This window comes from Rhinolophus sinicus, chromosome 11, assembly GCF_057876585.1.
Source record: "Rhinolophus sinicus isolate RSI-liver-muscle chromosome 11, RSI-T2T, whole genome shotgun sequence".
NCBI lineage: Eukaryota > Metazoa > Chordata > Mammalia > Chiroptera > Rhinolophidae > Rhinolophus > Rhinolophus sinicus.
In genome coordinates, this window is record NC_142511.1 from 12145854 (window position 1) to 12165683 (window position 19830).

The window sequence follows — 19830 nt, forward strand, 5'->3', positions numbered from 1 at the left end:
GGAATTCCTTTAGGGCAAGGATTGAGTCTTACTTCATTTTGTATCTTTAGGTACCTCACCTGACTGGCACACAGGCAGTTTTAGTCTGTGTTTGCAAAAGGAATGAATCCGTGAATGAACGAACCAAACGATCGAACCTACTTGCCTAGGTTACTCTATCCTGTTGGGATGCTGCTGATTTTACAAGTCAAACACTTCTCTCTCTTTAAAAGGCAACAGCAAAAGTAAAGGGGTAGCAGGCCAGAGTCCTGGTCCTCAAAAGCTTACTTACTCTCTTGTGTGTATGGGGGAGGGGGGTATAAACAAAACATGCAAAAAATAAGTGAGATAATTCTGGGTACTAATAATCCAGTGAAAAAAGGGCCATGAACATGTGACATGGAAAACCGAGTTTCTCAGTAAATACCCGAATGTCTTTAGTAAAAATCTCAGCCCTAGCACTGGGCGTCACCAGCTCACCTACCCCACAGAGAGGAAACCCTTGCTTCTCCCCTGAAGGTGTATACATGCTCATGGTGAAGGAATTCTTCTGGAACCAGAGCTACTGAAAAGAACTTCGGAAGGATTGGTTCAGGCAGGGTTGGGGGCGTCTGGCCCTCTTAGGGGTGCCATGTGGATCAATGGAATTTTTGCCTTTTAGCTTTTGGAAAATTTTTTTTTTCCTTTGCTCTTGTTGAAGACTGCCACATACAAAGGCTCTTTTTTATATTGCTCTGTTTTTAAAATAATTGGAAGAAGTTCTGGGAAGGCGTTATCTTACACTGTACGTCAATATCCAGATAACATTATTTCATTGTAGAATTTTGACCTGTTGTGTGTAGTAGGTGAGTCCATCTACAGTAAACAAATATTTATTCAGCACCTTTTTGTGTCAAAGGCAGTGCCCAAGAGACTGCAGAGTAATGATTTCTAAATTGTGGGTTGCAACCCCCTAATGTCATAAATCAATGTAGTGAGCTGTGGCTAGCATTTTCTAACAAATAAAATGGAGAATAGAATAGAATAGGATATCAGATTGCATTGTTTTTATGAAACTTGAGAGTGTGTGTGTGTGTGTGTGTGTGTGTGTGTGTGTTTGGGGGTACAGTGTAAAGTGCCCTTTTTACTGTGCTTTATGGCCAGGTAAGCTTGAAAAATACCATTGTAGAGAATACCCCAAAAGTATAGATAGATTTCTTGCTTTTGAATAAGTTAAACTCTTGTAGGGGAAAAGAAACTTACACAGAGAAGTAAATACTCAGGTCCTGAATTGTGTGGTTTGGATAGTTAGTCCTGTGTGTTCCATAAAGTAAGATGATAATACAAGTTGGAAGTATCATGGAGACAGTAGCACTTGAACTAAACCTGGAAAACTAGGTAGAGTTTGCGAGGAGCAGAGGCTAGAGAATGACTTAGAAGTGGGAAATGGTATGTGGATGAAACAGACGGCAAGACTGGCGGAGAGGTTTCAGGTTCTGCTGGCGAGTTTTAGGATCTGATTTGGATGTAGAAAGTGAAGCCCAGTGGTTCAGACTTAGGAAAGCCTTGCAATAACACGCCTAGGGAGTTTGCATGGGGTCAGGTAACCTGCGTGGATTCCTGCACTGGGGAGTGATATGATGTAGGGTGAGTTTATAGACTATTTTCCAACTCTTTCCTAACTCTTCTTTAGTCGTGGCGCTCCTGAGGGAATTCTTCTAGATGGGTGTTGGATACCGAGTCGCTGGCATCAGATCAAAGAGAGCTAGAAAGGACTTTGGCAGCTCCCCAGAATGTAAATAGAAAGGTAGAGGGAGTCCCATTGTGAGGCATGTGAAATTCTCCCATGGATGAGAACTGGAGCACTGTCTGTTTGAAATATGGGGAAGGATGGATTTGAAGAACATTTCTTCTGATATCACCACTAAATGTTTGCTCTCGATGTAGAAGGAAAAGCAGATAAGAAAGGTTCCTGTGTTTGATGTACTGGGAATCTGACCGACCCACCTGAAGTATGCTACGTAAATAATTTGTCATGGTCTTCTTTTTGCCCTCAGTATTCCCTCACAGGATGGGGTATATACATAATTTATCAAACAGTTTCAGGAGAGATCACAAAAAGTTTCTCCTCCCTGAAAAGGGACATTGAAATTCTTTACTGCTTTCCAAACTTGGGGGGCAGGGGAGGAAAAGACTCACTTCTTTACTAATTTCCTGAAGAGAAATTTAAAATTAAGAAGTTTCTGAAATTAGAATGTACATTAAAGGGAAGGTGATTTAACTGGAAAAAGTGCATTTAAATATGATGACTATTAATTAGGAAAAGCGTATTTAGACACAACTCTTTAATCTTTAACACTAAATACCCCAGTAATTTTGATTGACTTCTGGTTGGAAGCTTTGATTCTGTGTTGTAGTAGGTTAGCAAATGTTCTAAATTGAGGCTCTACTGGAGAGTATTCAGTGTTTAGTCTGAATCATTAGAAAAAAGAAGCCAATCCTGACATCGAGGAGAGCAGCTTTGCTTACACATAATCTAGGGAGAATGCATACATCTCGGATGTTCGGTGGGGCCGTGATTTAATCAGTAGTGCAATAGCAAGTCCCAGCTTAGCCCACGAGAGATGAAGGGATGCGGAGAACCCAAACTTTGTGTGGAGTATGCATTTCCATGCCTCTGCAAAGAGGGTGGGTGAAAAAAAATGAAAAGGGGTGTATTCGTTGATACTCACCTGCTCACAGTCAGTGGCTTGTGGAGAGGGTACCAATTGGCAGAGTATTTTCGTGATGTAAATGGCCCATCTGCTCAGAAGAACAGAAGCACAAGAGGCCTGTGTGAAGGACTGAATTCCTTCGTACCCAGAGGACAAGGGAGGGAGGTTCCCGCAGAGATCTGAATGAGAACTGCTCGCGTTTTCCATTTGGTGTGTGGTTTTCGACAAGTCAGTTTTCCTGCTACCCCAGCGACCATTGCTCTTTGACTTAAATAATCGGTTCCCCTCCTTTCACTGCTGCTACTGTTTATTCAGTCTCCACTTGGGGTGGGTGTGAGAGAGGGTACCCCTGGAAGGGTGAGGCTCTACTGCTTCATTTTTGTGGGCTCTGTAAGAGCTAAAGGTTATTATTACAGATTGGATTTTGGAAATGAATTGACTCTCCATCGGCCCACCGTTACCTTTTTTTTCTTTTTAACCTGCTAAACCTTTTTTTGCCTGTTTATTTACCAGGAAGATTGTTTTTTATGCAATAATAAAAGAAGTAATTCTAAATATTAAGTGCATTTGAATTGTTAGTAATCTTACAACATTTTCTGAATAGGCTTCCTCCTTCTTCTGTATTTTTTGTGGCAATAGAGGAAAACTTCACATTTTCTTGGACCAAATTTTAAAACAGTATGCCCTGCAGAAAAGAGGTAGAAGGGGTGTTAGTAGAAATCTTTGTTTTTATGTTCTTTGATTTCCTAGAGATGGATCAGCAAACAGTTTCCATAAAGAACCACACAGTAAATATTTTAGTCTGTGCAGCTCTGCCCTTGTAGCCAGAAAGCAGCCACAGACAAAGTGCAGATAATGGACGTGGCTTTGTTCCAGTACAACTTTATTTGCACACATGGACGGTGGGCTCAGTGTGGTCTGCAGGCTATCGTTTGCCAGCCTCAGATTCCAAACTACTAACGGTGTGTTCTAAGGCCCAAGTCTGGAAGGAGATGGGATCGTGGACCTCAGCGTATTTCGAATATGCAACGAGAAAAGTTTGCCCTATAGATCAGATATGAATGTTAGGAGAGAATTTAAAATCCAGAATATCACGTGTGGATTTTTAGAGCATTCTTTTAATCCTTCAGTCAGTGTCAGTCTCCCCGCTTCCTCTCTCTGCCCTTCCTCCTCCTCTCCCTCTCTCTAATATCAATACAAGCATCTGGTACTTCGCTATATTAAATATACATATATATATGTATATATATGTATATATACAAAACACACACACACATATACATATTTTTTTTTAATACATACCTGAAATTGCTTCTCTGAAAAGTAAATATTTCTACATTGGTCTTTAACCAACAGAATGTAACACCCTCCCTGAAAATACCAACACTACCCGACACAGACTGGGATTAAACAAGTCTAGGCTTCTAGACAAAGAAGAAAAAGTGTTTTCTTATCTTTTTGAGTGTACAGAAGCAGAAGTTAACTCTTTACTTCCAGATTTGTTCCTTTGCCATTGAGAATTGCTGTTGGTCTTGTATCATTTTATTTCAATATTAGTAATTGTTAGGGGCAGGAGGAAGGAAAGACAGGAGCCAGAGGGGATGGGGGATTTGGTTTACAGGGAATCTTGACCAGCGTCTGCATGAAAAGAATAGCACTGTGAAGCCCCCTGCAGTAAGTGGGTTTTCTCAAAATCAAACGTCTATTTCTACTTGCCTGGAAAAATAGGGCTTTGAGGATACAAGTTGAATGACAAAGAAAATTGGTATGGAGAAAAACGCTGGGGAGTTTGGGTACAGTGGCCCAGTCACCCCAAGCCTTTTTGGATGTGGAGTGAGCAGCCCCTGTGGAGTTCAACATCTGTATGTGTCTTAAAGAAGATGGACTGCTATTACTCTGGTTCCCTGCTCAGCTCAGCACAGTTAACACCTACAATCAGTGTCACCGTGAAATACATGACACGTGAAAGAGCCACCACTCCTGAGTGCCTACGTTCGTTCTGCAGTGTAGCACCAAAGTCAGAAGCTTTTTCCTACCCAAGTCTCTCACGGATGAGAACCAGGAAGAAGAAGAGTTTACAGTAGGACAGTATTTCTCAAATGTGCATAACAACCACCTAGGTTGCTTTTAAAAATACAGATTTGGGAACTCGCATAGAACCTACCAAAACAACTTCTGGGGAGGAGGTGCAACAATTTGCATATTTTTGGAAGCTCACTAGGTGATTTCAACAGCCAGGCTGGTACCTTATCATGGGCCAGATTCTGGGAACCACTGAAGCAGGAAAGCGTAGACCTGAGCTGGCCCTACTGGGGAGGCGCCTTCCAGAGCTTCTGAGGGTTTTGAACGGTGTGGGTACCAGATAACTCTTCTTAGTCTAGATAGGTACAGTGATCCTATTAATTCCATTATTTCCTCTTAAGAGAAGTCTTTGGGAAGGCTCTCCCAGAACTTCACTGTGGACCAAAGTGGGCCTGTTTTACGCACTCCACTCCATCTACACCACCAGAGAAGAGCCTCACTGTTCCCGTGTGAGTTCAGCTGCTGCAATGGCTCATCTCATCCACATGACACATGCTGTCTTCCCACAGTTAAAAGCAATTTCTCCTTGAACCCCCTCTTCTTCTCTCCACCCACCATCTCGTCTTTTTTAAAATCATTTATTTTTTCAGTTACAGTTGACATTCTGTATTATTGTATATTAGTTTCAGGTGTACAGCACAGTGGTTAGAGGTTTATATAGTTTTGCGGTGATTCCCCCTGATTAGTACCCACCTGGCACTACACATAGTTGTTGCAACACTATTGACTATATTCTCTATGCTGTACTTTACATCCGCACGACTATTTTGTAACTACCGATCTGTTTTCCTAATGCCTTCACCTTTTTCTCCCAGCTCCCCAACCCCCTCCCCTCGGGCAGCCATCTGTTTGTTTTCTGTATATGCGTCTGTTTCTGTTTTGTTTGTTTGTTTATTTTGTTCTTTAGATTCCATATATAATTGAAATCACATGATGTTTGTCTTTCTCTGTCTGCCTTATTTCACTTATCATATTACCCTCTAGTTCTATCCATGTTGAGAACAAAGAACAAAATTGGAGGTATGTAGCGTGAGACCTGATATTAAATTATACTGCCAGGCTATAGTAATCAAACCAGCATGGTACTGGCATAAAAACAGACACATGGATCAATGGAACAGAACAGAGAACCCAGAAATAAACTCATGCTTATATGGTCATTTAATCTATGACAAAGGAGACAAGAATATACAGTGGGGTAAAGACAGTCTATTCAATAAATGATGTTGGGAAAACTGGACAGATACATGCAAAAAAATGAAACTGGACCACCTTCTTACACCATATACAAGAATAAACTCAAAATGGGTTAAAGACTTAAATGTAAGACTCCCAAACCATAAAACTCCCAGGAGAAAACATATGAGCAGGCAGTAAACTTTCTGACATTGCTGTTAGTAATATTAGGTTGGTGCAAAAATAATTTGGTTTAAAAGGTTAAAAATTGCAAAAAAAACAAATTACTTTTATACCAACCTAATTTTTTTTCTTATCCATCTCCTCAGGCAAGGGAAACAAAAGAAAACACAAATAGGACTACATCAAACTAAAAACTTTTTGCACAGCAAACGAAACCATCCACAAAAATGTAAAGACAGCCTACTGAATGGGAGAGGATATTCACCAATGACACATCTGATGAGGGATTAATATGCAAAATTTATGAAGAACTCATATAACTTAACACCAAAAAAGAAAACACACCAAACAATCCAATTAAAAAATGGGCAGAGGTCCTGAATAGACATTTCTCCAAAGAGAACATACACATGGCAATCTCATTCCTTTATAGCAAAATTATTTGGAAAATTGTTTCTATAAGCTGCCCCACCCCCACCCCACCCCCAAACATTCCTGGCTGTCATCCCTGTCATTCTACCAAACCATTTGTTGTCAAGGTCACCTCCAGGTGGCTAAATTCAGTGACCAATGCTCAGTCTTCATTTTCTCATATTTTCAGGAGTATTGGACTCAGTTGATGATTCTCTTCTTCTTAAAAAAGTTTTTTTGAAACTTGGCTTCTAGAATTCTACTCTGTTGATTTCTTTCTGCTTCAGTGACTGTTCCTCTTGAGTCTCCTTTGCTGAGTCCTCCCTGACTCCCCCATGTCTAAAACTTGGAATGTCCCAAGACCCAGCTCTGGACCCCTCATCGCTCTGTGTTCATTCCCTAGGTGTTTTCATCTAATCCCATAGCTTTCAGTTCTGTCTGAATGCTGATGACGTCCCCATTTCTCTCTCCTGCTTGGACCTCTCCCTGAAGTCCAGACTTGTGTGTCTTAATTGCCTACTTGATGTCTCCACTCAGATGTTTCATAAGCATCTTAAACTTAAAATATCCAGTATTGAACTCCGTCTTCAGCCCTCATTCCTCCCAGGTTCTTTGCTAACTCAGTATATGGCAGCTTCTCCTTTCTGTGCTTACGGCACAGCTGACACCTCACATCCAATCCATCAGTAAAAGTGGTCTGCTCCTCCCTCGACACGGCCACAACCTGGTCACTGTTCACAGCTTCCACCCTGGACCCAGCTGCCATTGCCTTGTGCCTGATGATTGCAGAAAACGGGACCAGCCTGCTTGTCTCTGAAGTCCCTTCTGTAGTCTTTTGTCATTAACGCAGCCAGAGTGGTCCTTTTAAAATACTAGTCAGATCGTGGTACAACCTTGTACAAAATCCTGCAGTGGATTTTCATCTCATTCAGAGCAGAAGCCAGTCTTACAATGGCCTCCAGGCCTACGTGACGGGCAGTCCCTCTTCTCCTCAGCTTCTCTGACCTCGTCTGCGATGCTTTCCTTCTTGTTTCCCTTACTTCAGCCCCTCTGGCCTCCTCATCCTCCCGGGAACTTCCGGCGTGCTCCTGCCTCAGGGTATTTGCCTTTTTCCTTCCTGGAATGCTCTTCCCCCAGATGTGTTTCACTTTTTCAGCATTCTCCTCAAGTGTCACCATATCCCCATCAGTGAGGCCATCCCTGATGACGCTGTATTAAATGGCACTCTTCCTTGCCATGTTTATATCCCCGCTTTGTTCTTCACATTGTTATTATCTGATACACAAAATTTTTGTTTTTATTTTTGCTTTTTATCTTCTATCCCTTACCTACCTCCACTCCCTATGGTACCCGAAGCTCGACAGAGTGGGGATGTTGTCTGTCTGATTCTCTGCTGTAGGCTCAGTGCCTAGAACAACGACATAGTAGGTGCTCAATAAATGTTTGTTGAATGAATGGGAAAAATTGGACTTGGAATTATCCAGACCAGTTGTGACTATTAACCTTGACCTAATGGGTGGCTGTGGTAAGAAATTAAGCAATTGGGAAAACTGAGAAAGACATTTTAGTATTTATGTGCTGGTATTTGTACTTACTTCTTTTTTTGAAGACAAAAAAGTATGTGATCTAGGGACCAAGTTTATTATGAATTAAAGAAACTGGAGAGTAAAAGGCATTCTAGCAAAACGAAGAATGGGGTATCCTAAATAGCTTATCATGGTGGACTGGTGCTTAAATTCACTTAGCAAATAGTTGTTGGACAAATAAAAAAAGTACACTGTTAGTCAGCTGTGACTTTGTATGTGGGGGAAAGAGGGTTACTTAGAGTTGATCTGTTATTGCACTATTATGATTATATATTAGAATCTGTTTATTTTCCGGTCAGGTTTTCTCACTGTTCTTTTACCTTCCTCACTCTTCTATTACGGAGGAAAGTCAATGTGTAGCCAGGTGCCAATATTATATGGATGTCACAGGAGAAATGGCTTCCCATAAAATTATGGTGTCTTTTTCCTTTTCATAACTTAACAATTATATATTTTTAAAATATGAGTTTTATTTATGCACTTATATTTCATTGCCTGTTTATTTCTTTATTTCCTTAGTCTCATAATTAACTTTGCTTTCTTTACGTGACTCCATTAAATCCGACAAGTCAGCCAGTTCCCTGTAGTTACAATTCTGTTGTCCAGCGGGTAAATTTTTTGCCTCAGCTTGGGTGAGTGGGAGTAAATGCTGGCTTCGTTCCTTTAGCTCAAGGATTTCTGGCATGCTTGTGACCTACTAGCCTGAATTAGGGCTGGTATTGAGTCTTGGAAGCAGGAGGTTTGGGTTAATAAGGCATATGCCCAGTTCTTGCCTTGGAATTTCACATGGGAATCTTGTCTCTCCTGGTGAAGGTTTCAAATAAAATGACAAAGAGGTACAAATTAGGGTAAATTTATCGTCTGTTTCAATAACGGAAAATATCTGTAGCTTCCAACAGTAATTTGCACCTATTTGAAATTACCCTCCAAGAGGGTAATATTCTAGTGTTCCATTGGGAATTCTAATTCTCTGTGTTCACATAATGGCTGTCTGATGATCTCATATTTAATTAGTGTGTTAAGCCAAATCAATTTTCACCCTTCAATTTGCTGAAGAGTCTATGGCAGCTTTGCATATTACAGCTGGGTAATATACACAGAAAGATTTGATTTTTGGAGGATCGCTGCACTTGTGGCCCTAATAGCACCAAGGGTAGTTTGGGGGATGATAGGGAGAGAGTAGAACTGTCTTCTTGGCTTCAGCTTTAAATTTGGTGCTTCGTGGAAACTTCTAGTTTCCCTAAGTGATGATGGCCCCAATTCATGCCAATGTTTTTCAAAACTGTTGTGTTCCCTTTAGCTCTGTTGTATAGCCATACCGTTGTTTTTATAAATAGCCTATGTTATAGAATTTTATTGGCTTTAAAAAAAGATTCAAAATGGTTCTCTCTACTTCTTCTCTTTTTATCTACGTGCTCTATTATGTTTTGGGTGACAGCTTGGAATCGAAACTCCCCCTATGCCAGCACTACTTACCTTAAGCATGTCTTTCTGTCATGACAGTAACCCACGTGTGATAGGAAGTGCTCATTGCATGTACTTGGGAATTTGAACCATTGAAGCCTTTTGTTGATTCATTGGCGAGGGGGACTTCCTCCCATTGCAAATTCCATTGCACTTGTTTTAATACATTCAATTAAAAATGACTATTTTATACAATGCTATAAAGGTTACTTGTGCCCATTCCTAAGTTGTGCTGATTTAGATGTGCTTCCTGTGGGGTGGTCCCATTGCGCTGCTGGCATTCAGCTGATGGATAAGAGTGGGGCCACAATAAAGGAGCACTGAAATTTAAAGGAAAGGACCGGGACAGTAAGTTTGCATCAACAGTCTGTTTTAAAGATGAGTTTTAGGCACTAGAAACTAGGCTTTTAACAGGCCGTTGGGAACGTTTTCTAGCAGTGGGAATGACTGTATGTACCCACATCATCTCAACACATTCGCATGCGCTCAGCCATTTGTCTGTCTGCTTCCTAATCACACATCTGTGTCGACTTGAGGACCCATCACTCAGCGTTAAGTTGGCCCTGGGTCATCTCGATTGGCAAGGCCGTATTTGTACAATCTGTCTGCCGAGGTGGAACAATAACAGCTGGTACGCAGCTGGACAACTTGTCCTGGGAACTCTGATTCCAGCCAGCAGTTATACTAACAAAATGGAAAACGTTTTCAAATAGTTGCTCTCTGGGACTACTGTTTGTGTTAACTGTTTAGAGGATCCCATTTAGTAGCCTAAACATCTACCATCTCTAGTGGACTTCATGTGCTACAGCCTTATTCAAGTTTTATAGTCCTCAGATCAAGTCTGGTTGCAAGGAGAGCAGTCATTTTCTGATTCGAACGGGTCAGCACAGAGGAACAATAGTGAGTCAGTGACTCCGAATTTGGTACTTAAGAATGAACTCGTTTTCTTCATCTAATTCAGGCCAGGGAAGGGCATTTGGAAGTTTTGTAAAATTCTGTATGGCCATTGTCGTTCATTACTTCATTTTAGACAAGGCTGTTTTACAAGGAGCTCATGGAATTCTTCCGAGCTGCACATAACAGAGAAGCATTTATGTTTCCCCAGCAGCCAGTACTTGAATCCAATTCTAAGACAGGAAGGGTTTCTCCCCTACTCAGAGCGATTAGAAATACTTCACCACGTAGGAGGCATAAGCGGAATTCCTCGGCCTGGCCCTGCATGAACAAAGGCTGGATGCTCATTGTTCAGGCGGTCCCCTCCCCTTCTCTCACTCCCTCCGCCAGCATGAGCTGTAGGATTCAGAGCAGGAAGTCTTCGTTAATTTTGTGGACTTCATTCTAAACATCTGCACTTGAGTCTTTTTGTTTATGGAAGGAATGTGGCAGGGGGAGGGACAAAGGCAGTAGAACATTCAGAAGCTAAACATTTTCCCGAGGGTGTGTCTGACCATGGTTGGTCTCCGTGTGCATGAACATGAGATTGAGGGGTGGAAGACGGTCTAGTTGTATAGTTGTCGGAAGACTTTCCAGACGTGTACTTACTGCTTTTCTTAATGGTTTGCTTGGCCTCTTTAGTGTAAAGTCATGCTGTCAACTTTTACAATCTCCCGCGGTATGAAGATAGTATCGTAGCTGTCTGACATTGGACTGGAAATCAGGAGACCTGGTCCTGTTTTCTATTCATCTACCATTTAGCTAGATCTTTGTTCTTTGTCAGCTGTGAAGTGAATAGGATGAACAGATAAAAAGTAGGGAAGTACGGTGAGAGAGAGCGTGCACATGGCAGGTCTCAATTGTAGCCGTTTCATGCATAAAAACTAGCCCCTTAGTTTTCCAGTTCTTGGTTATCGATGGTTGAAGGCAATTCCAGATAGCACAGATCACTTAAGCCGTGACTCTTAACACTCCATTTTCTGTATCTGCTTCCTTATTTATTCAGATTAGATTCCAGATTCCTTGAAGTAACATCAGTCCCCTTATCTTATTGTCCTTCCACTGCAGCTTTCAAGGGGGTGCTGAGTGCTGCTGCTGAGAAATCACACCTGCACAGTGACATCCGTACAAAGTCCTGACCTCCTCCCGTCTGCTCAGCAGCCTCGTCTACCCAGCGAGCCATCTTTTCCTCTAGTCAGCTTTCTCTGCTAGTCTCTACAGTGGCTCTTACAAAGTTTCTATACTCTTCTTCAAATAGTCCCCACCCAACGTTCCCCACTGGCTTTCCCCCCAACCCCTTATTTGATTTTCACTGCATAGAAATAACAGTCATCAATTAGAACTCTTTCAACTTGCATCCCTTGAAACCGACAGTCACTTTGCCTTTGCACCCAGACAGGAAGCAAGGATGCAGCTTTCCTCCTGTATGGAGCCAGGCCTTTCTCCAGCACTGGGTCACATTCTTGTTTCCCAGCCGGTTGTCACCATCAGTCTTTCCCTCTCTGTTGACCCGAGCACAGCAGCATGTAAGCAACCTCCTATCCTATCTAAAAAACTCAAAAGGAGAAAAACCTTCCCTCGAACCTATGTTCCCTCTAACTGTCATCTTCTCCTTCTTCTTCCCTTTAGCCAGATGTCATAATAAGGTGACGACACTGGTGTCTACTTCCCCACCTCCTGTCTGCCATTCATCCTCAATTTCAACCCATCGTGATCCCTGCCCATGGGACTGTGTCCACTACGTACAGCGATGACCTTTGTGGCCTGGAGCCAACGGGGCACTTTTTAGTCATTGTCTTACTTGACTCTCTTAGCAGACTTGGGACCATGGATTATTTCCCCCCTACGTCTCCGTTGGCTTCCATGATGTTTATACTCTTGACTTGCCCTCTTCCCGCTGGCCTTCGCGATCTCCTCTGTTGTCTCATCTTCTGTCTCTGCTTTAAATGTTGCTGCTCCTCAGTGTGATGTGAGAAGTCAGCTGTCGCCTCACTCATCACACTTGCCTCATTGGTGTCAGTCATCCCCAAATCTTCATTATCCATCTACATGCTAATGAATGCCGGATCTGTGTATCTAACTCAAACATCTGTCTAGAGCATTCAGACCACTCATCTCCAGCTCCCTAGATGACCCACATATGCCTCCAAACTAGTGTATCCAAGAGGGAACTCATCTCCCCATCCTGCCCTCCACCCCTGCCCCCAATCCGGCTTACCCTCCTCTGTTCTCTATTTCCGCGGAGGGTACTACTTTCCACTTTGTTGTTTTTAAACCGGAAAACTAAGTGTTATTTGTAATCCTTCTACCTTATGGAATGAGTGAAAGAAGGTTTGACAATAAAAGAGAACATCACCGGGGTGAAAGAAGAGGAGGCTTTCAGAAGTGGCCCCTGTTCCCCGTCACCTTCCATCAGTTACCAAGCTCCTGTTGCTGTCTGCTTCTTACATTTCACACACATCCATTCATTTCTCTCCATTCCAACTGTCCCTATTCTTAGTTCAGCCACTGTCACTGCTCCAGGATTACGGCCACATCTTAACTATTCTCCCCCTCCTGTAGTTCGGTCCCTTCTAACCTAATCTCCACACAGTGGCCAGAGTGATCTTTCTAAAAATCAAATCAGATCCTGTATTTCCTGACATAAATCCCTCACTGGCTTTCCATTGCCCTTAAATTGAAGTTGCTTTTTAACACCGCCTGGCATGCTCTGCTTCCTAATTAGCGCGTTTCCAGCCGCTCTTCTAGTTTTAGCTGTGCTGCAAAGCCTGATTCCTGCAATGACCACTTCTCTGTCCTCTGGGCTTTCCTACACGCCCTTTCATCTGCCTGGACAACTGGTCCCTGTTTGCTTAGCTAGTTCCTCTGCATTCCTCAGGTCTTGGATTTAGATGTCACTTCCTCTAGAAAACGTTTGTGGACCTCACAAATCTGATTTAGGTGGCTTTCCTCCATGCTCCCAAAACGCTGTGCACTTCCCCTGTCCTGCCACTCATCCCGTGGAATGGCGATGGTCTGTATCCACTACTGGACTTACTGCAGCTCTGAGGCCGGTGTGCGTGGCTGTCTTCTGGTGTGGAATGTGTGCATCTCTGTTACAGGTTGCCACAGTGGCTTTTCCTCTTCCAGCCGTGGCTCTAGGTTAGGATGAGAAAGGCAGCTCTGAAAAGGAGGCTTAGGAGAAAAGGCCAGCACCAGCAAGCTAGGCTGCTTCCAAGTTTAACTCAGGAAAGTTGCTTTCTGGATAGGTCAGCAGTGAGAGTGACTGTATGTGCTCGTTTCTCTCTGAGTGTGGCATTCTTGTGCAGATGTTGGCCTGGAACGCAGGACACCCCGATCCATCTTACCTTCTCTCCTTTGATCCAATCTGCAGGTTGGGTTGCTAAAGAACCATGAGATGTCATCAGTTGAGACAGAGTAGAAAAGCTAGGGTAACCTATAATCTAGAGATAGTGAGTAAGCCTTTGAACATCCCAAGCCGCCTACCTACTTCTGAGTACAACTAAATTGTTTTACCATTCCGGAATGTCTTAGATAGTCTCTGGAATGCCATAGATACTGTAATATAACCCCACCCTCATTCAAAGGTGATGGCTTGACATTTTTGACATAGTAAAGAGATAGAAGTTACATTTGCATTCTTTTAGCAGGAGGGTTGTAAATTGTATTTCCATGCCCTGTGTCCACACAAAATGTGTCCTGCATCCGAGGCAGAAGAAGCAGGCTTGTATAATATCCTTTGGTAACTGTACCAGGTAGTCCCTGGTACAGCCGGGCCCTGACGTGTGAACACATCCAAGATCCTAGTTCCGGAATTCTCTTCAAACCTTAGATTGGTATAGAGTTTACAGTTGATCAAATACAAGCAAGACTGTAGTTTGACTTTCCAACTCTTGGAAGTAAGTGGCATAGGGATTCTCGTCCTCATGTTTACAGAGGGGAAGATGGCAGAGCAGAAATCACACAGCTACTGATTGAAGGAGCCAGGACCTGAGCTCAGGTCTCCCGGTGCCCAGTCCTGTGTTCTTTTTGTCCTGCCACAGGCCTTTGTGTTCCAGAGTGTGTGTGTGTATGTGTGTGTGTGTGTTTCATGTATACGGAGGACAGTTCATCAAACCTGTTTTTAAGATCTGGACCAGTTGAAAACTAGAATCAATCATAGATCCTCATATCAGTTTTATTGTAGAAAAGACAGGGTTGAAGACCAGAGCCTGGACACAGAGCTTCCTCACGTGGGCTCTCTGCCCTGACTCCCCCACCCCCGCCACCCCTTGCCCGCGACACTCACCCACTTACCGCCCCAGGTCCACAGCAGGACAGCTGCAGGCCCCCCCTGCATGGAGGCAGAGGTGTTGTCAGGTGTTGTCTTGCGCTGAGTGCAGGAGGGGAAGGGGCTCGGGCGGGAGCTGGAGAGAGCTGAGGCGATTCCAGGCCACACCTCAGCATCATTCCTTCTCCCTGGGGATGAGTGGGTACGAGGAAGTGAGAGAACCGCAGAAGGAAGTCTCTCCTTAACACTTTTAAGAATGCAGGAGTTGGGGGTGGCTGGTGAGCTCAGGTGGTTAGAACGTGGTGCTGGTAGCACCAAGGTTGCCGGTTCGATCCCCACAGGGGCCAGTGTGAGCTGCGCCCTCCTTAAGAAAAAAAAAGAGTTCATTATAAGAATGCAGGAGTTGCTGTGGGCTTTGGGGGAGAGGATTAGGATAGTTCTTCCGGTGGAGTTAATTTACTTGGGGAGAAAAGACCGTAAGCTCCTTGAGTGCAAGCACCCCTTATGTCTAACACATCCTGTCCCCCAAAGTACATAGCAGAGGACTGAACATGTCGTGGTGCCCAGCAAATACTTGTTGACCAAATTGTGATCTTCACTATAGCATAGAAGCAAAGTAAAGATGTGGTCAGAGATATAAAGACTCAATTTATGAATGGATGGTGATGAGAAACGTTTGCATAGTATTTCTTTTGCCCACCTGAAGGCGCTGGCTGGCAACCAAGCTATCCTGGCCGTCAGACCAAGGTCTGGCAGCTGCAGGCAGCTGTCTGACCCATTGACTCATCTTCTGGAGGGATGACAGTCCGCTGACTCTTCTTTTTGCTGCCTTTCCCTGATGAGAGCTCACCTCTCACGTGTTGTCTTTTGAGCTTGTTCAAACACAACTTGAACCATCTTTCTTCTGTTCTTTCTTTTTCTATGTCTTCGTTTGGCTGCTGGAGGAATTTTTTTCTCCTTTCCTGCTCTACTTCCTGCCCCATATCTCAATCACTGTCCTTCCTTTCTCGGATTTCTCGTTCTTAACCTGGTAGATAATAGCGTAGTAGTGCAGATGACGTTCTTCCTGCATTAAAAAGTAATATTACAGTTAAGAAAGGGTGAGTTTTTTAAAACTTTGAAAGTGCCCAGAAGACCCATTTAGAAAGTCAACAAACGTTTTCTTTTTTATCTTTTAAGTAAGCTTTGGCTGAAGCACCAGCATTAAGAATAAATGCACTTTTTATTCAATTTTATGTTTGTCAGATAATATAAGTACCATGCTAATATATGCTGCCATTTTTCTTGGTAAGCAAAATTTCAACAATGTGCGTCATATGAGCCAACTTATGAACCCAGCTATACCTTGTCATTTCTGTGTGAAAATGTACACTGATTCCAGATTTAGAACAGCCGATTGGACACAGACAGTGTGTTGTGTATCTTGGAACCTTCTCGGTCCGATGTGCACAGCGTCGTTCATACCCTCTTTCTTTGTCAACCTCCAAAGCAAACTGGGAACACTGCGGATTTCTTCACTTCGTACATATGACTTACACCCTGTGATGTGTTTGTCCCACAGGAAAAGCTTTTGACATCACGTATGTGCGCCTCAAATTCCACACGAGCCGGCCAGAGAGCTTCGCCATTTACAAGCGCACACGGGAAGACGGGCCCTGGGTGCCTTACCAGTATTACAGTGGCTCCTGCGAGAACACCTATCTGAAGGCAAACCGAGGCTTCATCAGGACCGGAGAGGACGAGCAGCAGGCCCTGTGCACAGATGAATTCAGTGACATTTCCCCTCTCACTGGAGGCAACGTGGCCTTTTCCACCCTGGAAGGGAGACCCAGCGCCTACAACTTTGACAACAGCCCTGTCCTGCAGGTAGGCGTCCGGTGGGTGGCTTGGGAGCCAGTCGGTTCTTCTTCCTCTAGGAAGCAGGAAGAGTGCTGTCATGGGGCCCTGGGGTCCCCCTTCTGAGGGAAGGGGTGGCAGTAGAGTCTGCTCCAACAAGACGGACAGCTGTATTTGATCATGCTGTCCTGTGTCCTCTTCATAAGTGACATGTTTGGTTCCTGTTGCCCAGTGGATGTTTGCTCTTACGTTCTCGTGCACTTGCAGATGTATCCTGGGATATATAAACTTTACAAACTTTTTAAAAAGTGGGACAATTTTAACTTTCGTGTCTGTAGTGGAGGCAGAAACATTTTGCTTTTGACCTTTCAAAGAGGGTATTTGAACTAATCTACCCAGTTTCCTTGCGTCCTTTCTTCCTTCTTCTTTGGACAAAACAAAAAATAGTTGATTAGCAATTAGAGGGAACAATTGAAGCAAGCGAGTTAAGAATGCCATCTTCCTTCATTATTGTGGAAATTTTGATTGGGTTTATTTGTCACCATTGCAAATCATTATGAAAACTCATTGCCTAAAAGCACTGGTGTTTGTGACAGGACATGAATTGAGGTATCCCTGGTATAATGCTTAAACATTGTGATAGAAATTTTTCCTATTAAACAATGGAAAGAATTAAAGATTCCTTTTTTTTCTTATGAATTCTGTGTGCATATTCCTTATACACCATAATATGGAATCTTTCTGTATTGTTTAGATTTCTGTAATTTTTTCTTATGTTCTGGCATTTGATCATGCAGAGACTGGTAAGCCTCATGCTGTACTCGGCACATTATACAGAATTGGAGACTTTTCTCTCATGTGGCCAAAGCTCATGTCTAAATGGGGGCAGCCTGTATTAATTGACTGAGACAAGAAATACTGGACGTGGGTTTGCAAATGATATGTACATTTTATGGAAAGCTGTTGTGATTTCTCAGTAGAGAATCCCCTCTTTTGATGTGTGGAGGTGCTTTATGCTTTTGTGTCGTCTCGGTTTTTCTCTGGAATTTATGAGGTTCAAGGCTCTTTTTCTAATTTGGTTCAATGGTTTTGGATGGTGGCAAAAGATGAGAATATATTCCTCTGTGAGTCCAGTTCTTCCCTTCTGTGGGTTGTATAGTACTTCTGTAAGTTGCTCAGGAGATTATAAATCTTGATCTTGGTCACCTCGGAGGCTATGATGAGCAATGAGTATGTTTTCAAAGGCCCTTCAGAAAAGTGTTTTTTGCATTGGCAATAAGAGGTGTTTAAAATGAATGGCAGGAGGAAGACCTGACTTTGACAGATGAAAAAGCAAGGGACTGAATGCCTAGGAGAGATGTGATGTACACGCACTCTTTAAGTCGATCAACCAGCAAACATTTGCTAGCTTTATTTCTTCCCATGCAAATTACTGTCCTGGAGAGGCAACAGTAGGAAAAAGCAGTGACATAATGTTGTGACTGGTTTCTCTGGCACCTCTGCTAACTGTATGCCTTGTCAGCCTGTCTTGAAGCAGTTCCCCAAGCTATAGCAATTCTGATGTTTGCTGCTCTCTATTCCACAGGAACTCAAGAGACGAAATGTGGTAAAAGTGCTATGGGTATCTATCTGCAGTAGGTTTGGTCAGTTGGTATCCTTATGCAGAAACATTAATTACGTGTCTCTGGATGTAAGCGTCCTGGCTCTGATATCCAATTGCCAAGGGGGGTTAACTGATTTGACTTTTAGCTGATCTGAAAATGAGGACAGAAGTCGTTGGCATCTGCTCCTTGGGCCTCCCTCCAGACGCTGTGATCTCGCATATGGGGGGAGGAGACTGCTCCTGGTTTCACTGTATATGAATATTACTAAGCATGTATTGATTTAGAATAATAATTAGCGCTTATGACAGCTCTTGCTGTAATGGGCCACAATGTGACAAGCATTGTTCTAAGCCCTTTAGATGTATCAGATGCATGAACTCGTTAATCGTCACAATAACTGTAAGGTAGATGCTTTTGTTAGTTCCATTTTACAGATGAGGAGTCAGAGACCAGATAGGATCAAATAACTTGCCCCAAATGACACAGTTTTAAGTGGCAGAACCGGGATTCAAAACCTAGAAAATCTTGCTCCAGAGTCTGCTCTTTTTATGGTGCCCATTATGAAAAAGAAAAAAGGCTTAGCTTCAGCCCCTGAGAAGCGTGTATTCAGGAGACCTGTGAGAAAGATGAAGGTTGTAGAAGATATACTAAGCATTAAACAGAGATATGTTTAGCTGTTTACATTACAGACGCCTAAAAGATTCCTAACAGTGTGGCCATGAGTGGGTGTAGTCATCGGAGTGCCAAGTTCGGATGCGGTGAAATCATCATCTCTTCGCCTTTCTAATTATACTTGGCGGCTTCGCGGAGATTAGCTTTTCTGAGCTCTCTGTGTTGTTCTATCTGCCGGGTGTTGGGCGTGGTTTAAAGAGTGGTTCTTAATCAGGGGTGTGCCTCCCAGGCTCCTGTGGAACCTTCTGAAAACACAGACGCCTGCAGCTCTTGCTTGTTCCGCTCCGTAGGTGAGATGCAGTCCCAGGAGAGGACTTAAAGTGGAAATGATACCTTTGACTGGTGCAGTGTAATTTACCACTCCAGACTTAATGGTTTTAAACCACCATGATTTACTGTTCCTCATGACTGTGTGTTGTCCTGGGCTTGCTCACTGGCAGGTGAGCAGTGAGCTGGGTTTCTCTCTCCCTGTGGGCTTCCATCCACAAGGAGGCTAGACTAGGGTTCTTCACGGGATGGCAGCAGTATTCCAGGAAGGTAAGTCCCTGTGCACAAATGCTTATCAAACCTTTGCTTGTGTCACATTTACTGATGTCCCCTCAGCTAAAAGCAAATCAGATATGCCCAAGCCCAGAATCAGTGTGGAAAGGGACAGCACAGGGTGTGGAGACTGGTAGACAAGATTCGTTGGCGTCATTATTGTAACAGTCGACCACAGATGCAGACATCTGACTAACATTAGTACAGTGAAAGGGCATTTATTATAAGGGTTTAGATTTCATAAAACTTAGGGGGAAGCCAGACAACCTTCATTCTTATCCTCTGCCGTTACGGTGCACCTACCACGGTGAGCACCAGTGGTTTCTTCAAATCCGTTTATTTGCTCAGCGAATGTTATTTGAGCAGTAGGGAAACTGCAGCGGACAACACAAAAAATTCCT

At 43.2% G+C, this 19830-nt stretch overlaps 1 protein-coding gene across 1 annotated transcript in view; it reads left to right on the forward strand.

Moving 5' to 3' along the window:
- LAMC1 (laminin subunit gamma 1) overlaps window positions 1-19830 on the forward strand; it is a 109000-nt gene that overhangs the window by 49802 nt on the left and 39368 nt on the right. The window contains exon 2 of the mRNA XM_019728589.3: window positions 16339-16643. Within this exon, the coding sequence (XP_019584148.3) occupies window positions 16339-16643 (305 nt within the window). The remainder of the gene's footprint in view (window positions 1-16338; window positions 16644-19830) is intronic.